General features: G+C 39.0%; 1 protein-coding gene across 2 annotated transcripts; it reads left to right on the top strand.

Annotated features, from left to right (window-relative positions):
* The first annotated feature begins 2,613 nt into the window (after positions 1-2,613).
* On the top strand, positions 2,614-10,890 carry LZTFL1 (leucine zipper transcription factor like 1). 2 transcript variants are annotated; one of them, XM_033165535.1, is made up of 10 exons: positions 2,614-2,742; positions 4,147-4,271; positions 4,585-4,779; positions 5,138-5,198; positions 6,120-6,188; positions 6,826-6,891; positions 6,992-7,069; positions 8,381-8,554; positions 9,593-9,696; positions 10,815-10,890. In XM_033165535.1, exons 1-10 carry the CDS (start codon positions 2,740-2,742, stop codon positions 10,831-10,833), a joined length of 894 nt encoding a protein of 297 aa, XP_033021426.1. In that variant the 5' UTR covers positions 2,614-2,739; the 3' UTR covers positions 10,834-10,890. The 2 variants fall into 2 exon arrangements, with proteins under 2 accessions (XP_033021426.1, XP_033021427.1); XM_033165536.1 differs by lacking the exon at positions 4,585-4,779.
* The last annotated feature ends 768 nt before the right edge of the window (positions 10,891-11,658 follow it).

Raw genomic sequence — 11,658 nt, 5'->3', positions numbered from 1 at the left:
TGTGCAGATTTGGGTGGTGGGCTATATCAGTGCCATTGAGAAGCAGTGGTGGTGTTCATTATACAACTCCCCTCCTCCTTGTATAATGCTGGTATAGTTTCATACGGATCTGTGCAATGCCTGACATGGTTGAGATGAAATTGTAGAAGGAAATGAAGGAGTAGAGGCAATATAGTATAAATTGTGCATTTGCCATTTCATTATTGAATGGTGTTGTTATTTAAGGGCTAGGGGTGTATTGTTTGAGAAGCATTGCAAATTTAATGTTAAAAGTTGAAATGCTGTTTTCTATGGACTGTGCAATATAAAATGGATTTTGAACTGAAATCCACTTAATATTTTAGCTCTGGTTTTCCATTCTATTTTGCTGTGGTTTGGGGATAGAATGCTAATTTTTTTAAAAAAAAATTCTTTGTATTTTAAAATAATATGAAAGGGATACTGTCAAATGCTATATTTCAGATTTATGACTTTGAATATACATAATTGTTTGAAGAACAAGACATCTGTTATTTGTATTTACTTTATAGCTTTGGTTTCCAATTACTATGTTTTTCAACAGAGGGTTGAATCCAGAGAACTTTGCCCCTACAGAAGACCTTTCTCCCTCTGAGAAAGCTGATTTCTTCAACAGAGGAAACTTCTCTGGATTCAACCCCAAGAATATGTTTCGTGGGGCTCACTGAAAGCTCATCAGCATGAATGAGAACACATACTTACTGCATTTCATTTCAGTTTGTTCCTCGTACCAATACTAGTCTTTACACATTTCTCAGACCCATTGCAAGCTCAATTATGTCTCCCCACCCCTTAACATTGCACTTACAAACATGCACGAATGCATCCAATAGGAGCCTTGATGTGGTACCACAAACCCAAGATGAGATGATGTCATGTCCAATTTTCTGTGAGGTCAGAAAGAACTCTCAACTCAAAGTACTGGAAGCCTCATTAGAAGTGAAGCCTAACACTGCCCCCAGGCCCCTGACAGCGGTATCGCCTTTGGATCATGAGCAGAAAGACCCATCTAGATGCTGCTGTCGCCTCCAGAGTTTTGGCAGAAGCTAATGAATTTGTTCACAGTTCCTATTTAAACTTTTCGAAATAGAACTTTACAGTTCAACTCACCACCTCTAGGCTGAGAATAGGCAAAATACACAAAACAGAAAGTAAATTATGTAGCTGCACTACCATACATCAAGGTTATCCCTCAAAAAACCAAAGCCCAAACAATTCCCAATAAAACACTTTGTGAAGGTAAAGATGCTGAAAATTGAAGCTGCACAATAGTTCGGTTCATCACCCTGGGCAAACTGTGGGTGATGAATAACTGGTCCAATGTAAGATATATCCAACATAAACCTTAGCAATCCATTTCCCATTCTTTATTTATTAGTGGCAATGCTCATTTACTGTATTGCAGTATTGCTAATAACAAGCCACATTTCAGCTATTCACAAGTCTCTTAAGATACGGTCCTGAAAATAAAGTTTTAATACTATGCACGCTTACCAAGGAGTAAGCCACACTGAACAGAATTGAACTTCTGAGTAAACATGCAGAGGACTGTACACCAAATATTTTATCTCTTTAGAAATGTATTTGCTTGCATAGTAGGATCTACCACACTAACAAGGTTTGCAGAGGCAGGTTTACCTGCACAAAGAACAAAACATAATTTAGCTGGGGTTTGGTTTGGTTTTCAAAAAATTTGTCCATTTGTGTTTCTGTACTTATTATTGAAGATTGGTTTATTAACCTGAAAGCCACTACGTACAAAAAAGAAAAAGGGAGAGAGGCTCCGTAAAGAAAGCAAAATTGACCAGCGACAACCGACAACATTCAATTTGATATTTTGTTTTGTAATTGAAACCAGTGTGGTTTTATTTTATTTTTAATTTAGTAAATTTAATTTAGTAAATTGCAGGAAATTTAGTACCTGCAAAAATATATTGCACTGGAATGACACCAAACCTCAACTGATCTAACACAAGGGGGGAACCCCAATGTCTGTACATTTTATATCTGTACATTTGTATGGATGCAGATGGCTTTTGTACTAGAATGTTTCTTGATGCTTTTTATGCTCAGGAACTAAATAAAATATCTCTTGTCATTTAAAGTGAATGACATTTTACAAAATTAGTAATCAAAGGCAAGGGGCAAATTATGGAACCTAAAGGCAAGGGGCAAAAAGCTTCCCCCTCTCCCAAATACACACAGTGGCAGCTGAATTTTACTCCAGCATCTTCCGGATGAAGGGCCTATACAAATTTAATTAATAATAATAATAACAGTATTTACGCAGAGAGAGAGAATAAATGGCATGCTTACACTAAATAAAACCTGAATTAGATCATACATCCCTCTTGTTTTTATTTTTTTTAAGTGGGGGGGGAGTGCCGCCCAGAGATAAATGTCACGTTAAAACCCTGGATTTCTCCCCCGCCCTATGGGAGAAATAAGCAAGAAGGCAGCCTAGTCTCTAATATTAGAGCCGTCATTCGTACGTTCCCCGTTCCGCGCTGCCTTTCAACTGCTCCGCCCCCGCCGGACGTTCAAATCCTAACGGCCGTCCCGCGCGCCCCAACTTCCGGCCTCGCGAAGGTTTCCTCCCCCCTCCTCTTCCGCCAACGGCATTCCGAAGGAGGGGGTCGCGAGCCTCCTGGCTCCGTCGCTATGGCAACCGCCGCGGTGTAAACCGTCGCCGCTTTGCCTCAGGGCCGCCGCCGGTTCGTCATGGTGAGCAACCGGCGCGCTACCTCAACCTCGCCCCGCTTCTTCTTCTGCCCCCTCACTCAACGCCTAACTACCCTCAAGCTTCCCGAGAAGGGAGAGACGAGGCCGTGTCGTCTCCCCCCCCCCCGCCCCCAGTGTGGCGCCTCCTTCGCCTGAGAGAGGCCTAACCAGCCTGGGCTTTTCCTCGCTCCTCACCCCCAACGCACCCACCCACCCGGGTTTAGAAACTGGGGGTCCCTCCTGACTGAGGGAGCCTGAGCCTCCCTCCGTGATTCAAGGTCCTTCAGCCTGAGCCTCCTCACCCCGCCCCCTTTCGTGTAGGACGGCGGGACTTAAAACATAATTTGGGACCTGTATTTTTATGCTCGTTTGTTTTGGCCTATCCACACACACAAAACCCCCGCCCAACTTCTCCCAATAATGTGCAAGGTTTTCTGGGTTTTTTTTATACATCATATACACCATACATTTATATACATCATTTTATATATCTTTTTGGGGGGGTGTTATTGGGTTATTATTCTTATTTTTATTTTATATGTTGTGATCTTTTCTGAGAACCGCCCTGAGACCTCCGGGTATAGGGCAGTATATAAATTCAATAAATAAATAAATAAAATATATGTTGGGAGCCTCCCATTGTGGCTGGGACAATGCAGTCAGATGGGAGGGAATAAATAAAATAACAACCACAAACTTGCAGGACGGATAGGAGAAGAATGTATTTCTGCACAGCTTTTAAGCGGGAGAGAGGCCCACCGAGTTTAGCTTACTTTAGCATGTAATTTTTTTATTAAAGCTTTTCATAGTACACTGTGATATAGAAAACTAATGTAAATAAAAAACAAAAACAGCTACAAAAAATACAAATGGAATAAATAATATACGGAGTCCTGTCACCCTGGAAAACCCAGCATTTCCTTGCCTCCAACCCAAGGTCCTCCATCAACCATCTACCATCCATGAGGGCTTGCTTTCAAATAAATGCACATAAGATTGTAGGGCCGTGAGGGTGAGAATTGGGGACCAAGACCAAATGGTTTTTTGTTATGTGTTTTGGGTGTTTATTCTTTGGTTGGTTGTATCTCTACCCCTGAACCTCTGTAGTGCAATGGGTCAGTGTGTCTGGCTCTTAACTAGTGGTTTATACCCACTGCCGCTGTGGAATGACTGTAGGCAGGATTCCTGTGTTGCAGGGGGTTGGACTAGATGACCCTCAGGATCCCTTTCAATCCCATTATTCTACTGTATTATTTTTGTTTCTTTCTTAACAAGATATGGTACCTTCCGCTGTCACCTGTACAATAGCTTTGGCTCCAAGTTTTAATCAATTCATTAGCAGGAAATCCAAATACTTAAGATACTTTATTGATAAGAGCTTCATTGCTATTTTTATTCTCTTTGCAGGCAGAGCTGGGTCTGAATGAGCAACACCAGAATGAAGTTATCAACTACATGCGATTTGCACGCTCCAAGCGTGGCCAGCGTCTTAAGACAGTAGACTCTTGTTTTCAGGACCTTAAGGACAGCAGGTAAAAAGTAAACTCAAATGAAACCAATATTAGGAGTCATTCCTAAACAAACCGGGAAGTGATATATTCCAGATCTCAGGCAGCCATGTTTGCTTGCTGATACTTATGTAGAAAGCAGGATGGAGACACTTGGGATAGTGAGCATAATTTGGAAGTGCTCAGTCTAGTGATGGGCTATAGCATTTGACCAGTTTGCCAATCATCTTACTAGAAAAATAGTCATATAATGTTTCAAGGTCTTGTAATACTGCTGATGCTTTGGGTTGTTAGCACGGTTATTTTTTTAATCCTGTTTTGTGGGCTTTCTGTTTAGGCTGGTGGAAGACACATTTACTATTGATGAAGTGACAGATATACTGGATGGCTTGCAGACTGTGGTACACAGTGAGGTGGAATCAGAACTTATTAACACAGCCTATACCAATGTATTACTTCTGCGCCAGATTTTTTCCCAAGCAGAGAAGTGGTATCTTAAACTGCAGACTGACATTTCTGAGCTGGAAAATAGGTAAAATATTATAAAGAGAATTTTGTATCCACTTAAAATGTATTCTTACTAATAAGGTCTTTCCCACTACAGTAGTTTCATATATGGCCATTTATAGCATAATTCTGTTCATGCAGAAGTACCGGTACTCAGTGAATTCATTGGAGGTTACTGCCTAAGAAGTTTGCAGCCTTAGTCTCAAAATGATTTTTTGATTGTTTTGTCTTCATTAAAGGTTTTGTCTTGGCACAGTTTTTCCATGTAAGACTTCAGGGCTAATTCTTTCATTTTCTAACTTTTCATTGCTTTATGGATTATAGAATATAACTTGGTGTTCAGTAGAATTGCTTGACTAAAATATTTTATATTCTTTTTCAAGAGACTTACTAGAGCAAGTTGCAGAGTTTGAAAAGTCAGAATTTACATCTTCAAATAAGAAGGTATGTGTCTATTTTTAAAACTCACCAGATTTATTATGAAATGAGGCTGTGAGGGTTTTGTGTGTGGTTCTTGTTTAAGGGGGGAGGTAAAGAAAGTTCTTGCAACTAGTAAACACCCCTGCTGAACACAACATGAGGGTCCTTTGCCCTGAGTCAGGGAAGGAAGATTTTCTTATGCCGTGCTGTTCTTGGAGCAAGCATCAGCTCTGAGAGAGTTTAGTACTGCTTTTGCCTGCTCCAAAGCTTGATGTCCTGTGGAGGTCACTGTCAGTCAGCTCTTCAGGGTGCAGAGAGTGGACAGGCTGACCCAGTTACCCAGCAAGCTAGGGAGAAAGCAGTGACAGCCCAGTTGTGGGTGGGATGGAGAGGAAGGGATTATTTTCATGATTGGAAGACCAGCTGAGGCAATGTCAGCCCAAGATAGCAGGCTTTTTAGGAGTGTAGGAATCCCCTTTTTGATCGCTACACTCCTCTTCTCTGATTACTCTAGCATGCACAGAGAATATGATTAAGGGCTCAGTGACAACCACAATTTAAATAATACATCTGAAGGCAACTGTGTGATTTTTAAAAGACATCTGAAGGCAGCCCTGTTCAGGGAAGGTTTTAGTGTTTGGTGCTGAATTGTGTTTTTACTATTTTTGTTGGGAGTCGCTCAGAGTGGCAGGGGCAACCCAGTCAGATGAGCAGTATATAAAGATGTTGTGGACTACAACACCCATCATCCCTGAACATTGGCTGCACTGGGTGGGGCTGATGGAAGTTGTAGTTCAAAACATCTGGAGGGCACCATATTCGCTACAATATTATTAGTCTTCCAGCCAAAGTATGGAAAGGCTGGAGCAATAATTGCTATTATAATACTTGTTAGAAAGAAAATGTTTAATTGAATACTTTGTAACATTTTTGTGCCTAATGTAGCCTAATCCAGAGTTGGTGAAGCCTAAACTTACTCCATTGCATGAAGGAGCATCAGAATTATTGAACAAGGTAAAACTTGGTTTTTGTGATACTTATTGTGGTTCATTGTTGGTTCAACTGAACCTGTTTTATATTATTTCAAACTGTTTAGAAGTTACTGAAATCCCCATAGCCTCTTCTTAGCTTCATAAAGTGTATGTGCCAGAGGAGTGAAATGGTGTGTGTAATCAGAAGAAACATGAGGGAGGGGATAGGAAAATATCTTTAAAGGCGAAGCTTCTGTCAGAAAAGAAATTTCTGTCAGAAATAGAAGCTGAGAACTAGAGGATGTGCATAGAGCAGTCAAGATTAATGCATTAGTACCCCAAATTAAAGTGAGAACATTTCCCTGCCACCATCAGCCTTTAATGATTCCTTTAGATTCAGTTACTTTCATTGTTCCTCATTCTGTGGTGCCTCAACAGCTGTGTGGGGAAATGGGGAATGTTAATTAGATGTGGATCCCACTTTTCATCCTAGTTTAATTTTGTGTACAGCTTCTATTTTTCCAATAAAGCAGGAACAAAGTACAGTATGCCAAATCCTAGTAACTTTCTTGGTCTCCACACAGGCACACTTTTTTCTAGTCTGAAGAACACTTCTGTGTGCTAGGCATGATGTATTTAAGGTTTGGTCATGAGCAAGCTAATTTTTTAATTGTTCATAGGAAATAGCAAGACTCCAAGAAGAAAATGAAAAATTGAAGACTAGATTAAAGACCATAGAAGGGCATGTAAGTTTGCTTGAGATGTTGGTATATGTGTATCAAAAGAGTAGTAATTCTATTACTTTTCTACAAATGTGTTCTGAATGTTGTTTTCAATCTTTTCCAGGCTACAAGTGCACTGGATGAAAAATCAAAGTTAGAGAAGGCTCTACGTGAGCTACAAATTGCCCAGGGAGATCAAAAGGTTTTCACATCATTTCTATTATTGATGTTTTGATAAAATTACTCCATGTAGATTATTTTAGTAAATTTTCAGAGATCTTTTTGTTAATCTTATTTATCCAGATGCGATCATATGTAACACTGTTTTAAAACCAAATTTGAAGAATAATACCAATAAAACAGGTTTGGCATTGCAAAATAAGAATTTCTCTTTGAGTAAGGTAACATCCTAAATTTGAGGCAGGCTTCAAATTTTCTTTCATACACCTTTTTCCTTGTTATAATTCACATTTCTTGTTTTGTTTTGCTTTCTAATATGGTTTGTGGTATGTATTTGATTTCTCATTTCTAAGCATTTCAACACTTTGCTTTAGAATTATACTAAACTATGGTGCATTTGCTATTGTCAATTTAAAAGTGTTTTCATCAATTCTCTAATTCTGAAAATCCTTTCTATGTTTACTCAAAAGTACTCATTGATTTCAGACAGACTTTATGTAAGTTTTCAGTAAGTTCAGAAAAATTATATGCATGCTTACTTGGAAGAACGTTATTGTCTCCTTCCCAAAGTCCAGTGTCTCGTTTACCTGGCTATGGGAAGGCAGCGCAAGGGGTGGGTGCAGGGTGTCAAATTTTGGCCTCACCCCCCTCTACCCCATGCAACAAGGCAGTGTGTGACTCACGGGTTCTATGTCAAAGTACTCTTGTGGCCAACTTGGTATGAAAAGTTGGGCCACCCTGAGCTATGTTATTAAAATAAACAGAGTACTCTTATACAATCCAGGCGCTCGTTTAAGTCACCCTGATGAGAAGGGACTTGTTCTTAGGCAACATTGTACATATTAAGTACTGTATACCATTATTTTCTGCATTGCTTCCCAGAGTTAAGATTGTACTGTGCCTTTGCCAACTCCACTTCAGAGTTCTATCTTTGATTTTTAAGTAATGACATAAAGTTACTGCTTTTATCATCCACCTCCTGTTCTGGAAAAAATGAGGCTGAACTGAAGTCTGAACTAGAATGCCTCCAGCTGATCATTACAAGAACTCTATAATTAAGAAATAGTGCCATGAGTTTTCTTTTTTCCTCCTCCCTTCTATTCCCTTTTGCTTTTCTGTTCAAGGGCAGTTACTGTCATCCATTTGTAAGATGCTTTGGGAACCTTTTTGCTTAATAATTGAAATAAAGAAATAAGCTCATTGTGTGTGTTGTATATGTATACACAATATATATTTAAACTTCCGATTTTTAGAGAGAACAATTATTTACTCTTGTAACCAATGGTCATGCGTTTATTTAATTAAATTATGAATATATATTTTCTTTTTTCAGTTTAACCCAACTCAGGATATTAGTGAGTTAGAAAATACTATGGCTGATCTGAAGTGCAAGCTTGAAAAGACTTTGCAAGACAGTACTGCAAGCCAAAAATCATTGGAAGAGAATTTGGTAACAACAAAGCATGATCTCCTTAAGGTTCAAGACCAGTTGGCTATGGCTGAAAAGGTTAGTTTTTATTCTATTGAATAAACTATTGGTAATAGTCATTACCACCTTCCTTAATGCCTGTAACATAAGACATTGATAAAAGTGCACAAGCTTTTTCTGAAGCAGAACCGCCGACCTTCTGATCAGCAAGCATTAGGCTCTGTGGTTTAACCCACAGCGCCACCCACATCCCTTATGGCACATATACACAGGAACATTAACTCAGATCCAGTGTTTCTGTGGATGCAGTTGTCACATGAGGGTCCACACGTTTTTTCCCGGCACCATATTCATTGGTGTTCTGCTGCTTGCCATCAACACCTGTGGGCACAGCTTGACAGAAAATACCTCAAATGTGAATTTTTCAACCCTCTTCCCTCAGTTTGCTTGCAGGGTTAAACTGCAGTTTGCTTGCTCTTTTTTAAAATACATATTTTTGTGCAATTCTGATTTACAGAATTGTAAAAGATCTGTAGATCTGTAAATAAAAACAAACTAGGACTACTTAGTGCTCTGAGTGTGCTGTGTGCTTGTGCAACATCTGAGAGCAAGAGGCGGCAGGGTGCCTTCCTGCTGCAAAGGAAACACCGGCTGTTTTGTTTTTCAATCTGAGAGCTCCATGCAGCAGAAAAACTGTTGGAGCGGTTTGAAAATACAGCGAAAGGAGGTTCAGGGTTGATTTTATTCCTTTCCCCACCCCTCAACAACACAATCAGATCCTGGATGCTTTATGCTGAAGCTGAATATCAATTGGAGAAGGCTGGGAAAGAGGAATTATATTAGTTTACAGGTGTTTGGCACACATGTACATGCTCCACTAAGATAGTGAAGCAATCTCAAACATTCTTTTTGTAGGTTGTTCATGTAAGGAACAATGAGAAGTAGAGGCAATAGAGGTCACCTACTAAAATGTCACTACCCATGTGACATACCACTCAGCCAGCCAAAAAAAATGCTTTAAGGGGTTTTTAAGTGAGAGTTGTTAAATACATAAACAGTGTCTATTTCACTTTTAAACATAACAAAGTAAAGATATTGGTAATTTCAAATTAACAGGAATTGGAAAAGAAGTTCCAACAAACAACTGCCTACCGCAATATGAAAGAGATTCTCTCCAAGAAGAATGAACAGATAAAGGAATTACGAAAGAAGCTTTCAAAGTAAGCAGTGCTCTTTCATTTGTCCTCTCAGCATGTGGTTTGTATGGTAATGTTTGCTTTTGCAAAACTTTTAAGAGCTAGATACTTTCATTATCTGAAAACATGTTGGGGTCCAGTGAACTTGCTTCTGATGCACTTGAACACTTGGGTGAGCTCAGTAAAAAATTATTCCTTTTTCTTTAAAATGCTGACCTTCATGCTATAGTACAAATGACATCAGAAACCCCAACATTTTCAAAACCTGTTTGCCAGTCAACACAAATTACCGCTGTGTCCGAAACACAAGGGTAAAGCTGCCTTGGACATTCAGATCTAGCTACAGAAAAAAGGGGGGGCAATCTGTTTGTTATGTGTAGCTACAGAGTTCTTTGGATCACAGCCTGAGATTCTGATGTTCTTTCTACAACTTTGGCAGCAAGAACCCATAAGCATGCATACCACAAGAGGTGTCCTTACTGAAGTGCGGCAGAAAGAAGACGAGTAGCTCCTTCTGTTGACAAGTTACAATGGTGGCAGATTACACTTCAAAAATTTAGTAAGAACACACCAGTAGACAGTGGGGGTGGGCACTCGCCTGACCTCTGGTCACTAGTATTGCAGCTGCATACTGAAACAGGATAATGTGAGGGCAGCATGGTGCCAGTGTGTTCATATCTCACTGTCATGTTCCCCTTTCATTTCCCTGGTATGTAGCAGCAATGAGGCAACCAAAGGTCAGATGGGTGCTGCCTCCCCACCCCACTATCCACTACTGCAATACACTTTTCATCTTCCTCCAAATGTGTGTAGAGAGAGAACTAAGTAACCCTAGTGTATATCTAGTCACTTAGATATCTAGAGTGTCCATCTGTTTCAGTACTGTTTCATTGAAATTGCACTGCAGAACTGGATGGAATGGCTCAAATAGAGCTTTCAAATTAATAGGGTTTTGAGCTGCTTGGATTAGGTTTATAAATCCTAGGGTTATGTATTAAGATGGTAAATTATCAGATTATTTTGTAATTCAAAATAAATTAGATTATTGGCAATGTCTGATGTGATTATTTAATCATTACCTTCCTATCTTGCCTGTTTATTTTTTAAAAAAATATTTTAATCTGTTTTCTTATTTCTTTTAGATACGAACCAGATGATTAAGGTCTGAAGAGCATTTGCTGTGTTAAACTGCCACAAAAAGAAAATGCATAGGATTTTTAAAATATGAAATCTATTTTCCTCAATTTGTTGGGATTTATGCTTTCTAATGAGTTTATTGTTTTCTGGAAAAAAAATGCTTATTTATAGGAAGCCATAATAGAATTGAGAGCAAAGAAAAGGCATAGTCTTATTTCTGTACTTCAGTGTTTTTTGAATAGCTATCTTGTGGATTGCCTGGAAAACTACAAACATGGAGGTATTAGTTCTTGTGAAGTAGAAAGGTTTATTTTAAACAAAACCAAAAGTTTAAATTCCAGTTCTTTTCATACCTATAAGGTACAGACCCAAAGAGTTAAATTCCTGCAATTTACATGCTTCTCAAACATGGGCTTTCTTTTACAGTTGTACTAGGAGCAGTGATTCTCTAAGTAACTTGTTGATTCGTACCTGCTTTTTATTTTAAAAATTATTAGCTCAGTAGTTTCAAAAAGAGCTTCTGCACTAAAAAGGGGGGCAATCTGTTATGTGTAGGAAGTGAAAAAGCTGGTGCTCAAATGTTATCTAGTAAAAAAAATTTTGTCTTACACATCTAATTGAACTTACACTGTCTTAAATTTCATTATTATATCACAAATATAAGGAATCCCATCTCCAATACACCTTCTATTCATTTCACTGACAGTTTGCACAGAAACTCTGGACACTCCACACTGAAATCAATAGGTTATATGCAGCAAACGGCCTTTTATCCCGGGGGGTGGGGGGAATCACATTCTAAAGGTAAATGTTCAATAGTAGAACAGAAAGTAGAGGGTTTTTTTCCAA

The sequence above is a fragment of the Lacerta agilis genome, chromosome 12, assembly GCF_009819535.1.
Source record: "Lacerta agilis isolate rLacAgi1 chromosome 12, rLacAgi1.pri, whole genome shotgun sequence".
In the NCBI taxonomy this organism is placed as follows: domain Eukaryota; kingdom Metazoa; phylum Chordata; class Lepidosauria; order Squamata; family Lacertidae; genus Lacerta; species Lacerta agilis.
This window is presented reverse-complemented; position numbering and strand designations above follow the sequence as displayed.

Bases quoted from the DNA above. Each gene is read 5' to 3' on its own strand.
- LZTFL1 (XM_033165535.1), top strand. The intron at 4,780-5,137 runs GTAAAATATTAT...TTCTTTTTCAAG, and splicing joins ATTTCTGAGCTGGAAAATAG to AGACTTACTAGAGCAAGTTG. The intron at 5,199-6,119 runs GTATGTGTCTAT...TGCCTAATGTAG, and splicing joins TTACATCTTCAAATAAGAAG to CCTAATCCAGAGTTGGTGAA.